Source organism: Podarcis cretensis (genome assembly GCF_951804945.1).
Source record: "Podarcis cretensis genome assembly, chromosome: 4".
Lineage (NCBI taxonomy): Eukaryota > Metazoa > Chordata > Lepidosauria > Squamata > Lacertidae > Podarcis > Podarcis cretensis.
In genome coordinates this window covers 99,985,220-100,005,611 of record NC_137173.1, presented here as the reverse complement: position 1 = coordinate 100,005,611, position 20,392 = coordinate 99,985,220, and the positions used below count along the sequence as shown (strand labels likewise).

Sequence of the window (20,392 nt, the reverse complement as noted above, 5' to 3'; positions counted from 1 at the left end):
AATTCCCATCATCCCTTGCCACTGGTCTTGCTAGTCAGGGATGATGGGAGTTGTAGTTCAAAAACAGCTGGAGGCACAAGGTTGGGAAACACTGCTCTAACCAACTGAGCTATCCAGTGCTGAGTCAGTAGGTGCAAACCTAACACCCACATACCTCATCCATGAACACAGGCTTGCATGATTATTTTATCTTTTTTTCTATCAAGCTATTTTTTGAAACACCATAAAGAGTGTCAAAGAGTTTAGTATTGAAGTCCTAAAGTATCTGCCGTAGAATATTAGTTTCCAATGCTGGAATAATATTCCCACACCTCTAGTATAATGGTCTGGTTTGTGATATTAAAGTCCATGCAGCAGTTGGCGTGTGGAGTAGTTTAAGCGCTTGCATGGTGTTGTAGCGTGTCTCAGGTGATCAATTTTTACAAATGTTAGCCAACTGACTTTCCGAAGATCAAACAGAAATAGGTCCTGTGATTTCCCAAGTTAAAGAGCAGTCCACTAACTATGAGAAGCTATAACTCCCTGCTTTTCTATAACATTAATTTTACACAAAAAATACAGTAAAATTTCCTGTATGCAAGTGTCTGTATTGCATACAGTTATCAATTAAAGCCCCATGACAGGTGTTGTATCATACTAGAGCCACAATTCACTAAGACCAGACTCAATTAGACTGAACCTGAAATAAGTGTTCAGAAGAGAAATGAAACCAATATACGGTACTTTTGGGAATGGGCTGATTAAAGGAACATTCTGACTAAGGGCATGTTCACACTGCGTGATAATGTAGATTCGGTGCTGGATGCAAGTACCTTAGGGGAGTGCTGTACACATGATGTCAGCTCCGTGTTGCACCTCTCTCACACTATTTGTTGCTGCGAAAGACATTCCGTCGGTAGGGCTATAATCCGTTTTGTGCAAGAATGCAATTCTCACGCACTTGCTACACACATGTGTACACAAGGGAGTGCTTTTTCAGGTCACCTCCTCTTGGGGCAGACCTACTGATGCTGCAGGGATGTGCCACTTCCCCTCACAATTTAACTTTTCTATGAATGAGAAAGATAAAATAGGAAGCAATGCAGACACTTAGCTACCTCTACAAACAGAGTTACATCCTTAGCCCCTCTCTTTTAAAAGACTGCATTATAAAAAAAGTGGTCTGTGGAAAAAAGTAATTGAGGGGATGAGTTAGCACTTCTGTGCACTAATTTGAAAGGACACCCACCTGCCTGTTCACAAAACATGGATCGTAGCTGGTGCTTTAGATGCATTGTGTTAAAGTGTGTACAAATGCAAACTGCTATGTACAAAAGTGCACTGTGGGAAAAAGCGATTTTTACATTTCAAAGGCTTAAGGATGCATCCCTCTCACACTTACTTGGGAGAAAGCCCTAATGGACAAACCAAGCCTTATTTCTGAGGAAACACACAAAGAATTGGATTGCATGACTGTAGTCCAAAGCATATTTACCTGGAAGATCTGAAAGCAGTGAACGTTGAAAAATAGTAATACTGGGTGTTAAGCCGATAGCTCCATTAGTTCCTCAGTTTTCTGATGTAGTCACTCTCCCACAACCCAAATCATGCAGGTGGTCTTGTGTTTGCATCTTCTGTTTATGTGCACCACTGGGAGCTACCACTGCCAGACCAATTCCAGAACTAGTTTATGCAAATGACGATGTGTCACATCTGCCTTCTTTGATGACAGAGTGTTTTGTTCTAGATAAAAAATTCCTTCCAGTAGCACCTTAGAGACCAACTAAGTTTGTTATTGGTATGAGCTTTCGTGTGCATGCACACTTCTTCAGATACATTGAAACAGAATTCACCAGACCCTTATATATAGTCTGGTGACTTCTGTTTCAGTGTATCTGAAGAAGTCTGCATGCACACGAAAGCTCACGTCAATAACAAACTTAGTTGATCTCTAAGGTGCTACTGGAAGGAATTTTTTTATTTTGTTTCGACTACGGCAGACCAACACGGCTAACTACCTGTTTTGTTCTAGGTATCAGCAATTTATTAAGATAACGTGACAATAACATAAATGAAAGGAAAAGATTATAAATAAAAGGAGAAGGGAAATGTAAGACTGCAAAACTACTGGGAGCAAAAGGCATAGACATTGACACAGTGTTGCCATCTACTCCCATAACTGCTACTTGGGCTTGAGAGATGGGAAGAATGAATAAAGATCACATTATAAAATGCAGGATTGTATTTCAGACACCATTTAGGAAATATGCAATTTCTTCAAACTGCAAACTTAATTGTGAGATTTCCCCTTGCACTTTCAGGTCTGTAAACACTATTCTAATTATGCACAGGCTCCATTTCTGAAATCTCTGTTCTTGGCATAAGCCATTTTAGTCATGCTTGTAAGTAGCAGAAGAGCACATTGAGTTTGGAATTTGAAGAGGTAATTGTGATATCTAGTCAATGTGAGAGGCATTGGAACGTTTCTGCCCAAATATGTGTCAGTTAGTGATAACTGTACCACTTTAAAACATTATCCCCCACTACTCACTTGCCATTTAATGCTGCCACACCGACTGTGCTTCTGGCAATAGACATGCTGGCTACAAAAGTCCACTGCTGACTTTGGGGGTCCCACCTCTCGACTGTGTTCAGATAGCTCCAACCATCATGGCCTCCAACTGCATAAATTGGCCCTTCGAGAACAGTAACTCCTAGAAAGATAGTCAGAGGAAGAAGATAACAATATATCCAACAAATGAAAGGCCAGCTCTGTAAAGGCCAACATGCATGGACCAATCAAATAGGTCAATCTGCTTCTCATATGGCAGTAAACCCCTACGTGACAGCATGTGGGGCTCCCAGAGGAATGCTGGCTGGACAATCCTTGCCTGAAGGGACTGTGTGAACTGGCAGTTCCACTGGAATGGTGCACAGGTAGCCACCAATATTTGCATGGCAGTGGCAGCAGCCCTGCAGAAGTTGCACGGGGTCCATTTGATGTAAGAACTAGGTGGGAAACTGGCAAGCAGGACAAAAAAAATGCACAACAGCCTACCTGGTTTCAGATCCCCCAGACACTGGTATTCAGAGGCATACTGACTCCAACAGTGGAGGCAGAACATAGCCATCATGACTAGCAGCTGCTGCTAACCTTATCCTCCACTAATTTGTATAATCCTCTTTTAAAGGCATCCATGTTGGTGGCGACCACTCCCCCCCCCCAAAGTATGAAAAAGTACCTTCTTTTATCTGTCCTGAGTCTTCCAACATTCAGATTCCTTGGATGTTCATGAGGAGTAGTGTTAGAGAGAGGGGAAAAACTTTTCTCTATCCACTTTCTCCCTGCCTTGTTGACACTCTCAAAGAACCCTAATAGGCTCGAGAGAGAAGACTTATCCTCTCTCTTCTTCCTGCCCTCATAGGACTGCTTTTTTCCCCTTTCCCCTTTCAACTGAGAAAGAAAGGGGCAGGGAAGCTGGAGGAAGGGGTGAATGTACACACCACAACAGGAGTAAGGGTAGGCGAGATACCTGACTCCAAAGGGGTCTAGCCCACCTTGAAATGCAGCCAGACTTCCCAAGCAGGGGAGAGTTAAAATGCCAAGCCACCGCAAAGTCTCCTGCCATCTCTAGTGAGAACCTATGATTTGTCTTACTGGATCAGACCCAAGTCTATCCAGACATGCATTCCGTTTCCAGCAGTGGACTTCTGGGCACACCCAATCAAGGCATGAAGGAGAGGGTCTTCCCCTGTTCTCTTTCCACAGCATCAGAGATTTCTTACTCTCGTAGAATGGTGTTTCGTTCAGCTTTCATGGCTAGTAACCTTTGATGTGCCCCCCCCCAAGCCCAACATAATTATTCAAATTGCAGCAGCTGCATGCATAGCAACCACATTCTCACAGTTTGTCTTTTTGCCACAGTGAAAGTCGATCTGCAACCCCAGTGCCAGCTTCTCATGCACCAGCACAGCTCATAAGAGGGCTGCCATGAGCATTGGTTCTTGGGCTTGCAGAAAAATAGTATACCCGAGATATATTGCTCATTTTCAGACTTCAGAACTCTTGACCTATCTTAAACAATTCCAGGTTTTGTAATGTTAATAGCATTGGTGATTTTAAGTGTTTCTCAAACCTCTCTCCTTGAGATAGCGGAAGATGGATTTTCTGAGGCAGAACAGTAGCTTGAGAAAGACAAACTGTTTCAAAGATAGCTAAGGCTAAAAGTCCTCTTTTCAAATGAACTTTTCGGTTCATTTCTTTTAATAGCTAGAACTCAATTTATTTTTAAGTAGTCTGTAGTGAAATGTCAGACTGTTGTTCCTATTACCACATGGTAGCACCTCTGTTCTAAGGCCAAAAGTGCAAAATTCTATATAAACTATTTTTTTCTAGTAGGTGCACCTGAATGTGGGACAGTCCCTTGGGATTAAACACTGCTAGCTGCCTTGACAACTTCTACCTGATGTGATGATCCCACATTTAGTCATACCCATACCTTTTGGCAGCTAATTTATACCTGGGACCTGTTGGAAGATGTTTTTTATTAGAGATTTATTCAAATTATTAGAAGTTGTTTGCTGAATATTCTACATGGTATATAGCTGCACACTGAGTTGGACACCATATTAATGTAGCAATATACTTCTCCCTGCAAATATCATAAAATTGTTCATGATCAGAGCACATGGACTAGTAGTTGAGAAACTGAGATCACCTGAGTTCTGTTGCAGAGCTTTGTTCTGTGAAGGAAAGCTGCATAATAATTCATGGCATAGCATGCACTCTGCATGGAGACATTCATGCTGTATAGATATTTTCCTGCATAATTCACTGAGGTTTAGTACTTGCTCTAGCCTTTCATCAAATGTAAAATAAGAAATGGCTATATCTAAGATTCAACCTTTTATTATGGTTTTGCATATCAATTTAAAATGTCATAAGGTTATTGTCCAATATGTGTACTGAACTCCTATTTCTATGCCTTTTTTTTTACTTCACCAAATGGGCTTTAAAGTATTCCACTGACTCAGAGAGCAGATGCCATTGCTGAAACAATATATCTGAACTATTTTAATTACAATTGTAGGGTTTCACATTTTTCTGGAGCAGACATGAAAATTCTCTTGACAATGCAATGTTAATCTGAATTTTGTTCTCCTGGATGGCAAAATGATTGTTGTTCTCTTAATATTCTTCTCACAGCTGTCTGGAGGCAATGGTCAACATAGTACACAGATAGAGAATGGACTCAACCCCCAACTCATATCTAAACCATCCATGGTATGTCTTTTTCCATGAAATCTCCCGAGGCATATTATTGTATTGTTCTTGTCAGGAAGTCATTCATTACTTTATATTCTAACAGAGCAATTTTGTGGAGGTTTGGGGCACGAGGGGGAGAATCTATGAAGGCATTAATGCCACTTCTTACACCTTATTGGCTTCATATGGCTAGGGTGGCAGGGGCCTTTTTGCAAATACTTTTTTTTCTCCAGCTCTCCTTTCCATTGACGCAAACTATCGAGAACTATTATTGTTCTTATTCTTGAAACCAGTGCCTTTTTTTTCTCCAGAGAAAAAGCTGCTGGAACACCACTTGCCTCAGAAGACTGATCCCAGAGCCCAAAGAGGGGCACCACGGGGGCTTGCTCAACTAAGGTGAAGATTTCCCGTGCACTAGCTGTTAGCTGGGAGGCTAAAGAGCCTCACCAAAGCTCTGCTGCGCCTCTGGCTCAGGAGGAGACCCTCTCTGGAGCCTGTAGAGGATATCCCCTAGCGACCGTCCAGGGAGGGTCTCTCCCTGCACTTCTAGGGCCCACCTGAGAGGTGCCGGAATGCTATCCTGGCACATTCCAGCTGAAAAAAAGAGCCTTGGTTGAAATTAACTATGCCAATTCCAGAGTTCGTGCACTTATTGGATCTAATTTGACTTGTTAGGGAAGGATGCACTTTTTAGTTCGTATTATTCTAAAATATGTATATACCACCTTCCCAGGCAAGGTCCACACAAGGCAGCTTGCACAGAATAAAAAGCACAAATATAAAAATTATTACTAAAATGAAGAATAAAACAGATAAAAAGAAATGCAGTCCTAGCTTGTGTTCACTGAGAATACTGATGGACAGGGCTGGCCCAAAAGCTTTAGGCACCTGAAACAAGATAGACCACTGACATTTCCCCCTGCCCACAGATCTGGGCCCATCCCAGGTGGGTTGGGAGCTTGCTCAGCTCACCTCATTGGTGTTATTGCCATGCTAGGGCAGCAAGCTAGCTTAGGGGCTGCAGGGCAAACCACATGGCACTCCTTCTAGCAACTTTCCAGCTGCCTCACTCTGCCTCATGGTAGGACCAGCCCTGCTGATGGATCTGTGCAGATTTTATGTACCTGATTTACATTTATGTGCATCTGTGCCCACAGAACTTCAATGAGGCTTCATGGGGGCTCTTTGAGGGGTACAGGTGTTGTTCCATTAACAGAGTTTCTCTCTAAATATATATATATATATATATATATATATATATATATATATATATATATATATATAAAATATATAAAAATGAAACAAATTGTCCAGTAGCACCTTAGAGACCAACTAAGTTTGTTCTTGGTATAAGCTTTCATGTGCATGTACACTTCTTCAGGTACAATTTTTTATTTTTTATATATATTTTGACTGCGTCAGACCAACACGGCTACCTACCTGAATCTAGAGTTTCTCTCTGTCCGCCACTATAGTGGCACGCATACATATTCCAAAGCCCTCACTCTTCAGCTATTTTTTATTTGTAGCATACCCCCCCACTCTCTTTCTCTGTATAACAAGTCTTTTATTTAAAAACAGAATTCTCTACTACCAATAGGAAAATAAGTTACATCAGGGTTTAATTATACAACTTCTAGATTTCAAAAATAAGTTATAGAAGAAGAAGGGAAGCTGCTGAAGAAAGCATATAGTATTTTGCTAGAATGGGAAACAAAAGATGAGGAGGTCAAATTGGTTATGATCAAACGGGCACAGGACATAGGACATAATATACAATTCGAGGATTGGGAAAAACTGGAAAGTAAATTTGAAATTTACAGATTGTTCTCTCTTGAAAGAAAATTATCTGAAAATGATGTATAGATGGTATATTACACCAGTACAGATTGCAAAAATGTATAAAACCGGGTCAAATATATGTTGGAAATGTAAAGGAAAAGAAGGTACTTTTTATCATATGTGGTGGGAATGTAGTGGGAAATTAAAACAAAAATGGAAATGATATACAATAAATTGAAAAAAATGTTTAAAATGACATTTGTAAAAAAACCAGAAGCATTTTTGTTAGGGACTGTAGGACAAGACTTGCCAAGAAAAACAAAGAATTTATTTATGTATGCCACAACAGCAGCAAGAGTCTTGATAGCACAAGGATGGAAGAATGAGGAAATCCCAACGAAAGAACAGTGGCAAGAAAAACTGACGAGCTACACAGATTTGGCTAAAATGACATATAAATTGCGGGACAAGGACAACTGTGACTTTAAAGAAGAGTGGGAGCTTTTTACAAATTATCTAAAAAGACAACAAAATGAACTAGACTCCTTGCCAGGTTTTGAATAAACATACACAAATTTATTCGTTGATAACATGTTAGATAGATAATGTTGGGATATGTACAATTTTATAACATGCAGAGAATAATATGGGCTGAGAAATCAGGGAGAGGAGCTGAGGGAAGTCCTTGGTGGGGGAAGGAGGGAAGGGAGGGGGGAAAGGGGGAAAATTAATGTAAGCGATTATATGGTTTGACAATTTCTTATGTTGAAACTGCTAATAAAAATATTTTTTTAAAAAAAGAAAAGAAAATAAGTTACATCATGATATGTTTATCTGGGTAAATAAATAGCTACATCTACAGAAGATGCTCCTTATACAGGTTTTCTTTATTTAACAGGAAATCTTAATTAAGGGTAGTTTAATGTTGCTGAGAGCTTTTATTAAATATGTGGGCTCCCAGGGCTTTAAAAATAAATTAAAGAAGCATCTTCATTATTCCGAAAGTAATAAACCTGCAGTGGTTGTAAAAAAAAAAAAGTAAAAAAAGTCACATTGCTCAGGCATACTGAAAGTTCATGTTGAACATCCCAGGAACTCAATAATTTTCTCTGGACATTTAGCATATTTTATGTTCCATGTTTAAACACAGTGTTGTAGATGTACATAATAAAAATGCAGATCAAAGAGACACAAACTTAAAGTTAAAAGCAAAACAAAAGAGAAACCTGTACAGACAAATGGAAAACATGACTTCCTTGTTCTAGTTCAAATCAGTGATGTTTTCTACAGCTCGTGTTCACATTTCACAGAAAACATTGGCATCCCTCTACATCAGGGGTAACCAATTCCCAAGAGACTGTGATCTCACAGAGTTAAAAACTGGCAGTGATCAACCCCCTTTTTCGGGGTTCAGGTCAGTGTTGTTGAGCTATTTTTAGGCACTTTTTGGGGTGCAGGGCAAAAATGCTGAGCTTTTTTTAGGGGAGCCACAGTTGTTGAGCTTCTTTGGGGGGAGCCAGTGATCTACCAGTGATCTACCACAGTCATTCAGTGATCTACCGGTAAATCACGATCTACCTGTTGGGCGTGCCTGCCATGAATGAGGCTGTATAAACTTGGGAAATGGGGAACTGTGGTTTCTTGAAGATCTCTTGTTTAAAGCTGTGGCTAGTGAGAATAACATTAATTATTCAAGTCAATGAGAATAAGAGCTTAAACCGGTGATGGGACACTTGGCTTTGTAGGGGAACAATCCTATAGCAAGAGCTGCTGAAATGAGCAGGATTAGGATCTATAGAGGATCTCTGGTTGAGCCTGGAAGTTCTTGGTGCAGTTGGGTTGTTGTTGTTGTTGTTCAGTAGTTTAGTCGTGTCCAACTCTTCATGACCCCATGGGCCAGAGCACGCCAGGCACTCCTGTCTTCCACTGCCTCCCGCAGTTTGGTCAAACTCATGCTGGTAGCTTCGAGAACACTGTCCAGCCATCTCGTCCTCTGTCGTCTCCTTCTCCTTGTGCCCTCCATCTTTCCCAACATCAGGGTCTTCTCCAGGGAGTCTTCTCTTCTCATGAGGTGGCCAAAGTACTGGAGCCTCAGCTTCACGATCTGTCCTTCCAGTGAGCACTCAGGGCTGATTTCCTTCAGAATGGATACGTTTGATCTTCTTGCAGTCCATGGGATTCTCAAGAGTCTCCTTCAGCACCATAATTCAAAAGCATCAATTCTTTGGCGATCAGCCTTCTTTATGGTCCAGCTCTCACTTCCATACATCACTACTGGTAAAACCATAGCTTTAACTGTACAGACCTTTGTTGGCAAGGTGATGTCTCTGCTTTTTAAGATGCTGTATAGGTTTGTCATTGCTTTTCTCCCAAGAAGCAGGCGTCTTTTAATTTCATGACTGCTGTCACCATCTGCAGTGATCATGGAGCCCAAGAAAGTAAAATCTCTCACTGCCTCCACAATTGGGTTATGTTGGCTTAACTCTCACATCCTCCGTTCAGCTGGAGTTGCACCAGCATATGAAACCCTGATCTCAATATAGTCCCCATAAAGTATGAATACATTTGCAAGCAGCTAGTGTTTCCTCCATTTGTTTTCCTCTCATTTGTCTATTTTACCCTCTAACTCTTTTCCTTATGATTAGATGCTAATGCTCTTTTTACGTATGATATTTTTCCCTTTTGTATATCTACCATCTCCATGATGGTGTGTTGTTGTTTTTCCTATACACATTGATTTAAAAATAGACACAGTATCAACAACAATGTTTTTAATTTCCTTTTTGCTTTTAACTTTTTCTGATTTTATTACTTGGTTTTATATTTATATATTGTTGTAAATCACTGTGATATATCTTGATGATACAGCGGTATATAAATATTGTTATGAATAAATAAACCAAGCAGCAGTGTGGTGGGCAAGTTTGCTGATGATACCAAATTGTTTGACGTGGTTAAAACAAGGCATTGTGAAGAGGGTCAAGGTGTTCTCTTCAAACGGATGAATTGGCAGTAAAATGGAAAATGCAATGCAAGCAAGTGATCAGTGAGGAACAATGGGGTAAGAGATCTTAATTTCATGGGGTCTAAATTAGCAGTGCCTGACCAGGCCCAGGACCTTGGGGCTATAGTATATAGCATAATGAAAATAATGAAAATGCTGACCCAGTGTGAGGCAGCTGAGAAACAGATTAATTCCATGTTATTGATAGTTAGGAAAGATGTTTCACAGAGCACTGCAAAGTTTGCAATGTCTTCATACAGATCTATGATGAGACCACAGTTGGAATACTGTGTACAGTTCTGGTCACCTAACCCCAAACAGAATACTGTAGCTCTGCAAAGGTTCAAAAATGTGCAGTCAAAAATTATCAAGGGGTTAGAGCAGCTCATCTATGAAGAAAGATCACACTTGGGGCTTTTTAATTTAGAAAAAAAGTGTGAATAATGTAGGATGTGATAAAAATGGATAGGGAGCTATTCTACCCTGCCCTTCTCAGATAAAAGAAAGTCCATATTCACTTGTGCATAGTTAACTATGCATCCAAAAGATGAAGTGATGGCCCAAAGTGATAATGTTATATATATTTATTTTCCCCCTTTTTTAAAAAGACAAATTTTAAATGTGTGCTGTCTAAAAGTCCATGCACCTTTTTGTCCGTAATTTGACATGCTTTATCCACACAGGATGTGCTACAATGCCTGGAAATTTTATCTTCTATCAAAAGATAGAAAAGTTATAGTCATTTTTTATTTCCCAAAAGTGAAGGGGAAGATTGTTTTTTGGCCATTCCGTTATTTCTTCTTCTTTGCTTTTACTTCATTTTATCATATTGCTCCCTTCCACACACACAGCACAGTATTCCTGGCCATTTACTGTTGCTGTTTCTTTTATTGCTCTCCTGAATCTATTGACTGCATAAGGAATAAAGATATAGATAGATGCATATTTCTCTCTGCACAGCTAATAGGGAGCCAGTTTAGATTATAGACATAGCATGAAGGGAAAGGAGTAGATTCCATGTTCCAAAGCTATGGCCCTGATTGAACTCTCAGCCCTCCCAAGGTAGCTGTTAGCAAAAGAAAAAGATGTCAGGAAATGAATTAATTCATCTCCCACATCACATTAGTTTGGCTATAGAATAATGTTTATCAGCTGTGCCATAAAGGAGACAGCCATTTGTTTGAAAGAGCAACAGGGCTCACCTATGCAACAGAGCTACCTCTTAACTCCTGAAGAACAATGAGTATCTACAGAAAATATATATCCTAGAGAAAAACGACTACTTTGGTTAGTCTCTTGGCATTAGAAACAGGCAGAAAATAAAAGGAAGTATCAACAGATCAATTGCGTGAAGTGTTCCATCGCAGCTCTAGATATCAGCATTACCTGAAATGACCTCACCTTGAGGTCACGCTGAGCTATATTATTTACAACAACAGGGATCTTGGATTCACCAATACAATTTTTGTGGCCAAAAATTTAAAATGAGATACTTTCATTGGTATGGCTTTGACAAAAGGAATTCTCTGGATTTCTATAAGATTAAGCCATTATACAAACACAGTTAAAAATATTCATTTAACTAATGATAATAAACTAGTGAAAGTACACTTAGGTATCACATTGTTCTGTGAAACAACTTGGTGCACACGGAGCTGTTATCTTGGGTAGAAGGGGAGAGCTGAAGAAGAAGAGGCAACACATAGTAGACATGGCCCCTGGTTGGTTAATGGGGAGCCAGTATAGTCCCCGGTGCATGGGGGCAATAGCATGTAAGGAGTAAAATATATACAAAAGAAAGATAATTCAGTTGAAAAGAAGGGTCAATACATAGCTCCTAGACTATATCACTCATGTATAGGGGAAGATAAAATTCCATTTGACAAATTATAGGTTCCAATAGCATAGCTGGGTACTTGCTAATTGTAGTAGAAGTAATTTTATGGATCCTCTGCTTTTACAAATACCAGGTAGTCAAGCCAAACTGGTAGAAGTGTATGCAGCAGCCTGACTACTGATCAACAGTTCTCCAACCCTTAATTTAGGGGAAGCTTTAGTCTGGTACGAGGGGGACGCTGTGGGTAAAACCTCAGCGCCTACGGCTTGCCGATCGCATGGTCGGCAGTTCGAATCCCCGCAGCGGGGTGAGCTCCCGTCTTTCGGTCCCAGCTCCTGCCCACCTAGCAGTTTGAAAGCACCCCTAAGTGCAAGTAGATAAATAGGTACCGCTTTCTAGCGGGAAGGTAAATGGCGTTTCCGTGTGCTGCGCTGGTGCTGGCTCGCCAGAGCAGCTTCGTCACGCTGGCCACGTGACCCGGAAGTGTCTCCGGACAGCGCTGGCTCCCGGCCTCTTAAGTGAGATGGGCATACAACCCTAGAGTCGGACACGACTGGCCCATACGGGCAGGGGTACCTTTACCTTTAGTCTGGTAGACTAAATCTGATAGTACTACAGAACTACTCAACAATTTAAGTATATATTATAATATCTAACCCACCCACCTCCAACCAAATGTCAATTGCACAAGAAAGCCTATATTATGGAAAACTAAAACAGCAATCCTATATCCACTTTCTGGGGAGTAAGCCCCATTGAACTCAGTGGGACTTATTTCTCCCCATACATATATAATATAGCATTGCAAAGGTATGTATTTTAGGCGCTGATTTATTTGCTAATAATCACTGTCTGTAATTGTTGAGTCAGCATAATAAGCAGGGATTATATCCACATTTCTGTTGGAAAATGCTGTTGAACTCTAAGAAATTGCTGATAAGGATATAAATGATTGGACTATGTCCCCATTGCACAGTGATTTAAGCCACTGCAAACACTGACAGACCTGTTGTTAAACTGCTATAGGCTGTGATTAAAAGAATAAGAAAATGGAATAAGAATATTGCTAACCATCACTAGACCTTGATTTAAAATGCAATACAAATTATCTTGCAGAGATTGAAAGGATTGTTAAAGTTATCTACTGCCAATTAATTGAAATAGACTTATAAAAGGAAGAAATTTATGGCAGAGGAAAGGGTATTGTGCCACGACTGTCCTAGAATGGTAAAACAACGAGAAAAAAATCCATTGCTAGGAATTAAGCTGAACTTTTTGTACAATGCAAGTTGTGAACAAGTTTCCCAAATTTACTTTTTATGAGAAACAACAAAATGAATTTTCATATTTCTGTCCAGGAAGAAAGCAGAGAAAGCAGTGAAAGCAGAGCTGTCGAAGAGCCTTGCTATAAGGAAAACTAATCCTTGAATAGAAAACTAATCCTTGAATAGAAACACTTATTAAAAGTAAGATTTCCTAGACTGCAGCCTCTCTCTCTCCTTCTGAAGATCTGGTGCTTCCTTTTACTATAGACATTGATCATTGAGCTCATATTGTCTCTGACTGGAAGCAACTCTGCAAGGTGTCAGCTAAAGGTCTCTCCCAGTCTGCTGCTTGAGAACCTTCAAAAGAATATGCCAGGGACTGAAGCGGCAACCTTCTAACTATAAAAAATGTGTTTGATCACTGAGCTATAGCTACAAAGACCTTTCTTTGAAGGAAATAACAATCATTTAGAAGCTGAAAATTGAGGCAGTATTTTGAAGTTCACCTACAAAATGTGCAATCTGTTATGATATTCTGTTGCCATGTGCAAGGTATACAGTTATTTTAAAAGCCAATTATGCACCCGTGTTATTATTTTTGGTGTCAATGAACTTAGTAGATGTGAACAAAGACAGCTGCTTTCTCGTTAAAAAATAAATAAATAAAGTGCCAAAAGGGTTAGAATAGGAAACTGAACATGAAATTCCTCTAGTTAGCCAGCCACCCCCCCCTTCAAGATATTCCATTTTATTCCCCTCCTGCCTGCCCATTAGATGTTTTATCATTAGGGTTTTTTGGGGGGGTGGGGGGGTACTCTGCAAACATTGGGACTCTGCCAAGCCTGCTGATACCCACCTCTTGCATATGGGTGGTGGTGTTTCAACTAACCCAGCACTGACACCTGAACACTGGAAATAGAGGGAATGTCTGATAACAAAAGAAATAATCTGAAAAGGCGGATTAAATAATTTAGGGATATGTGGGTAGTAACAGGATAGTTACTGATTCAAACCACTGGAAGCTTATATTGGCCCCTCCAGGTGTTGTTGGACTCTATCAGATCTAGCCAGCATAGACAATGGCTGCAGGGGATGGGAACTGTAGTCCAATATCCAGAGGGGCACAGATTAGGCACCCCAGGATTTTTAAAAAAATGATATGATTCAATTTTTACTCACAGTAGGATAACCAACAAATATTTTAAGGCCACCATATTGCAAGTCAGTAAAATACAGGCTTTTGTTTTTAGTCCTTTTCTTAATTCAAATGCATATATATAATAAACAATGATTTATACACACCTTTTTTCTTTTTACAATTGCCTCCACAGAAGCACCTATATCTATTTGGTTCCATTTAACTTTTAAGTCATTTCAGTTTTTTAACTAAGGTATCATTCTAACAAATCGCCACATGTTCTTGGTGGCCCTATGTTGCATATATTGGTGTTCTTGGTGGCCCTATGTTGCATATATGATGTTGCATTATAATAAAATATGCCAGAATGGGCTAGAATTTGGTACACACATAGATGAACACTTACACAAAGTACCATGAGCACTCTTATATATACTTTTACCTGTCCAGGCTTCTAAACACATGATAGGGATGTGATATGTATGTCCTATTCACTGGGCTGTCTCCACAATCATGGCTTGTTTACTAGTCACATCATTTAGCTACGATGGCATACCACTGACTTTACAACAACTTCAACAGAACTATTTGAGAAGCAGCTCAGTCCAGTCATTATCATACTCTAGGATGCCAACCATATTCAGATATTATTTCAGTTGTTTACACAAGCCTGCACCTAAGTTCCTTCGTGCATTTCTGCATAAATATAGGTATGCACATGTACTGAAATTGCTTGTGATCAATGCATCTGACATTACTGATTACATTTTTTATATATACAGATAGCTTTGGGAAACTGAATACTTACCTAAGCCATGCCTATGGGTTGACATTGGAGGCAAAACAGTCCATGCTTTTGTCTTTGGATTGTAACATTCGACTGTGTTTAACGTCTTTAAACCATCTCGGCCTCCAATAACAAAGAGTTTGTCATCAATGACAGCTACACCAAACTGCAGCCTTCTGCCATTCATCACTCCAGCTTGGATCCATAGATTTGTCCTGAGATCATACTTCTCTATGGTTGTAGCACCTGCTAAGAAAAATCAATAATGTATTTAATAACAGCATTTACATGATTTACCGACAAAAAATAGAATACATCTCCTCAACTGTTTCTTTTTGTAATTGGAAAAGGCACTATCTATGGGGAAAATGCCCTTAAAATTTGATGTCTCTTTTATTGAAAATGAATTAAAAAACCCAATAATTACAAGCTCGTGAATCCAAATGATAGTAATGGACTAATTTTGTAATCCCCTTCACTATGGAGATGAAAAACTTGGCAGTCTGTTCATACCAGATTTTACTGATAGTTAGTGATTTGATGGCAGAATTTACACCAAATGTAAACACCCTGTTTCACCACATTTATTTGTCTGATTTGGACTTTTGTTTGTTACCAAAATCAAATGATTCTTCTTTATCTACTTTCTATCCTGCTATAGCTCCTCCAACTTGTACAAAAATAAGCTATGCTGCTTCACTTCCCACACTTTAACTGTAATATAAGCAGTGCTCTGAGTCTATTCACAGTCTCAATCAGTAGAAAATAAAATTATGCATTGCATATTTTTATGGAGAGGATGTCTAAATGAGCTGAATTTAAAATACTCTAAAGGAAAGATTACTAGTATCAACTCCTTTTCTGCTTTGTTTTCACACTTGCATATCCAAGCCATGCCTCCTTTCCAACCACTAATTGCCCCTACAGAGAAAGCTGCATTCATTATAGGTTGCAATTAAATGTTTCTAATCTATTTCCTCATAGTATGATAAAAAGTTATTTTTTGTAATATATCTATATCTATATCTATATCATCTATATCTATATCTATATCTATAGCAGTGGCGTAGCGTGGGGGTGCAGGGGGGGGCCGGCCGCACCGGGCGCAACATCTGGGGTTAGGGCAAATCCACGGGTTAGGGGGCGCAAATCCATGGGTTAGGGGGCGCAAATTACTTGCCTTGCCCCGGGTGCTGACAACCCACGCTACGCCACTGATCTATATCTATATCTATATCTATATCTATATCTATATCTATGTCCATATCTATGTCCATATCTATATCTATGAATAAATGTTCTTTAGAAAATAAACTGCAATGATACAAATGAAAATAAACTTTTGTCAAAGCTAAAGTTTTTAATAAAAAAGAGATGTAATTTGAATCCCAGTGTAACAGAACAATAATAATGTGGATACCCAACTGGATATATTAAATTCCATTCTAATTTGCTCAGCTACAAGAAATATGAGCTAATTTCTGCATTCAATTATCTTAAGGTGAGTTTTTTTCACAGTCCTTAATTCAAAACTGAAACTGATATAAATGAATTAATTCACTAATTAGAAACAACTGAGTACAAACACTTTTTTTGGTATTGCAAAGTAGATTAACACGGCATGCATTTTCAAATGGTTGAAAGTATCTCAGTCTGTGCTAAGTGTATGGTACTATTTTTTTGCCTTTAAAAATTACCAAACAACTGTTAATTGTAGTTTTGTATGTTTTGCACACAAAATATGGTTACACAGCTACTTTGTTTTAATGAGTAATGTGCCACAAATTCTTCTTCAGTTTACAATGAATGAAATTGCATTTGAAGAAGTTATGAAAGGGGAGAGAAATGTCCAGCAAAATTCTCATGGGCGAGATGCAGGCGTTTTAATGTGTATTCCTTACTTTCAAAGTGGTTAAGAGGTTGAGTGATATAACTTCTCACACAGGGCTTTTCAGGTCACGAAATATATGCTGCTGGAGAGGGTGCTGAGCACTGAGGAAATGCTCCATGGAAAGAAAAAGACACATGCGACCCACATGGCCCCCTCACAACCATAAGGTAAGCTGCACCAAATGAAATTATAAAAAATTATAAAGTGCCCAGAGGAAGAATGTTTTTGAGGAATCAATTACCACGGTAGTTTGCACTATGAATTATATATTTGGCACAGAAAACAAAGCATTAAACAACATGACATTCCAGTGCTTGCTACAATAGGTGTTCAGCTTGCTCCCCATGAAAAACACACATTTCTGTCTGGGACTATGGAAATGCAAATTGTGCCTTGACAACCGACTGTCCACCCCTGGACAAGTGAAGTTCATCAGTGGGGTTTCACAATTCCCAATTTTGCCCTTTTCTTCCTCGTTCCCCAAGGTTGGTCTAAGTTTATATACAGTTCACCAAAAAATTGACAGGCATTATATATTACAGTCTACTACTTGCTGATTTCAAAAGGAAAGCTACTCCAGAGTTTCAGGATTTATATATATATGTGTGTATGTGTGTGTGTGTGTATACACACACACACACACACACACACCATTCTAGAATGAACCACATGCAGTATTTCAGTCTAGTAAATGTACACATCAGAAAATGGTTGTGTCCATTTTCAACTAAAAAGTAAAATTAAACCATAGTTTGCATAACTTTGACATATCCTGTGAAATTTGCCTTAACAAGCAAGCAGAAAAAGGAAGCAATCTTCCCTTTTTCTGCTGCCTAGGTTCTTTCGTTCCTCTGAATAAATTCTCCTTGATATCTGTGTCAATAACCCAGTTCAATCACATTCGTTCCACCTCAATAGATATCTTTTTATTTCAACACAGACTGTTGCAGATCACTAGGCCAAGGTCATCAGTTTGCACCTACTCAAAGCAACATCTCTAAATCTTGAACAAAATGGTCAAAGGTAGATGTCAGCAGCAACTTCGGCAGGAGCAGAATCAGCAGAAAGAGCTTCAAGAAGAAAAATGATTTACAGAGCCTATAGCTATAGACCTCAATTTCTTGTTCTTCTTGATAGTTTCAGGTGGTACAATGCAACAGTAACTGTAAAGAGATGCACCCTGAAGGCATTTCTATTCTGAATGTACAGAATCCAATCTCTGCACCTCAACACTGCACCCCAGAATGGAAAAACAGAGCTGAAAAACCGAACTTTTCCTGTTTGGGTTCGCCAAACTCCTAAAATCTGTATCATGCTGATTTGCATTTTAAAATGGAAAACGGTGTTTAATAAACCCTAACATACATTTCCAGTAATCTTAACTTTTAACTAATCCATTATTATTATGGTTGTTATTTTTTGGCTTAAAGAGCATTTGTCCATTGATGTGAGTTCTACATTGTAAAGCAGCAGCCTTGCTGAGTGCAAAGCTTATATTGAGACATCAGAGTGGATCAGTACCAAAGAGGGTGTGAGAAAATCTTTTTTTCCAGTATGAGTTAATGCATGCGTAGGCAAACTAAGGCCCAGGGGCCGGATCCAGCCGAATCGCCTTCTAAATCCGGCCTGCGGACAGTCTGGGAATCAGTGTGTTTTTACATGAGTAGAATGTGTGCTTTTATTTAAAATGCATCTCTGGGTTTTTTGTGGGGCATAGGAATTTGTTCATTTTCTTCTTTTTTTCAAAATATAGTCCAGCTCCCCACAAGGTCTGAGGGACAGTGGACCGGCCCCCTGCTGAAAAAGTTTGCTGACCCCGGGGTTAATGTGATGAAAATTATTTTAACAGCAACAAAATCTGTTCCTGGTTCTACGCCATTAGAACCAGGAGTTGCTTGTTCTGTAGAAATTCCAGACCTGTTGTAAGCTCAGAAAGCAAGAGAAGCAAATGGGGACAATACACTTGCTTGCATTGCAGACTGTCTCACCCCCCCCCCCAAAAAAAAAACTGGGCTAGGTTAGGCAAGCATGCTCTCACAGTGATTCTCCTGACTGCAGCCCCCTTCTTGTCCCATAAAAACCACTGAAATAAATTACTAAAAAAAAATGTAGCATCTATACAGTATCTATACCCAGGTGGTGACTTATTTCTGTTCCTCACTTCCCACTGAATTTTTGACTTGCTATGCCACTACATCTGAATATATTTGGGCGCACACACACACACGGACTGTGGACAGGTAACTTCTGCAGCTGCAGAGGTTTCTGCTCATATTTGTAACTCATTAATTTTTAGCAAAACCCATGATGCATTAACAGAAATATATCATTTTGGATGAAATATGAGCATAAACATAGCATTTTCACTTTCAAACTGTCATTTTGGATTGCACCACAAAATGTTTTAAATAAATAAATATATGGAAAAATTGTACGTTTATATGTATCTGCATACTCAGAAACAGTCCCACTGAGTTCAGTGGGGTTATTCTCAAGGAAGTGGATTTAAGAATTAGCCTTACTTGCTCACCTAGAGAACAACACCTGAAACCCATGCCACTACATGAAGATTCATTCAAGAGATTAATATTTTGAAATTCACATTTCCATTTGCAAAAATGCAGAGGAAGTATCCACACAGACTGATTTCAGAGAGCAAAATTATTTTCAAATAATTTGCAAAATGTTAGTTTTCCATCATGATTATTATCTCATCAGGGGGCTCCCCCTCCCCTTTCTCTCTCACTTCCATGTGAAGAGGATAAACCACATTCTGTGGAGTTCAAATGGCTGCATTATGCAGTCAAAATGGATGACGAAGGATCAAACCTCCATTGCTTTACTCTAGAAAGACATTCTGTTCTCCTACTTAAACCACCTGCTGACAGTGGGAAGTCCCTCTCCAACTTACATTCTTTATGCTTATCATCTTAGCTTTCTCTCTGCTTTTTGTTGTTTTCCCACTCATCCCTCAAGCATCTATACTCCATCTGGTGAATAATCCATAACCTTCTTGACCTGGTGTAGACTGTTTTTTGATGTTGGACCACACTGAGACCACCAGTGGAGTGGCCACATGTGCAAGTGGTTAAATTAATTAGCTTTTCTTTAGAACTATAAACTAGCATAAAGAATGGCTTGCTGTGATAAACTTTCATAGCAAAAAAGTGGCTATTATATGAAGTTATAAAGAACTAATTAGGTTCTCTTTCATGTTCTGTATAAAATGGTTCACTCTAGGGAGCAATTGGAGAGCTAAAATCCACATGCTGCTCTGTCTATTAAAGCAGTGTCTCTAACATCACACCTATCAGAGCAATGAGAGTGCTGCCCGGTTCTTACATTTATTATATTTCTGAGTTACACTACCACTGAGTTCTCTGGGTGACAACCATTCAATGTTTGGTAGTTTGTTCAACATTTGCTCAATGTTTTATCTGTTA

The 20,392-nt window shown here is 39.3% G+C and overlaps 1 protein-coding gene across 5 annotated transcripts in view; it reads right to left on the bottom strand.

Moving 5' to 3' along the window:
• The window catches only part of KLHL1 (kelch like family member 1), a 131,922-nt gene that overhangs the window by 24,309 nt on the left and 87,221 nt on the right, over positions 1-20,392 (bottom strand). For 2 of the 5 annotated variants that reach the window (XM_079972650.1, XM_079972651.1), the window contains exons 7-8: positions 15,080-15,304; positions 2,531-2,693 (exon numbers count right to left, since the gene is read on the bottom strand). In XM_079972650.1, coding sequence (XP_079828776.1) covers positions 2,531-2,693; positions 15,080-15,304 — 388 coding nt within the window. Of the gene's footprint in view, positions 1-2,530; positions 2,694-15,079; positions 15,308-20,392 lie in introns of all 5 variants that reach the window. The other 3 variants (XM_079972648.1, XM_079972649.1, XM_079972652.1) reach the window with 2 other exon arrangements.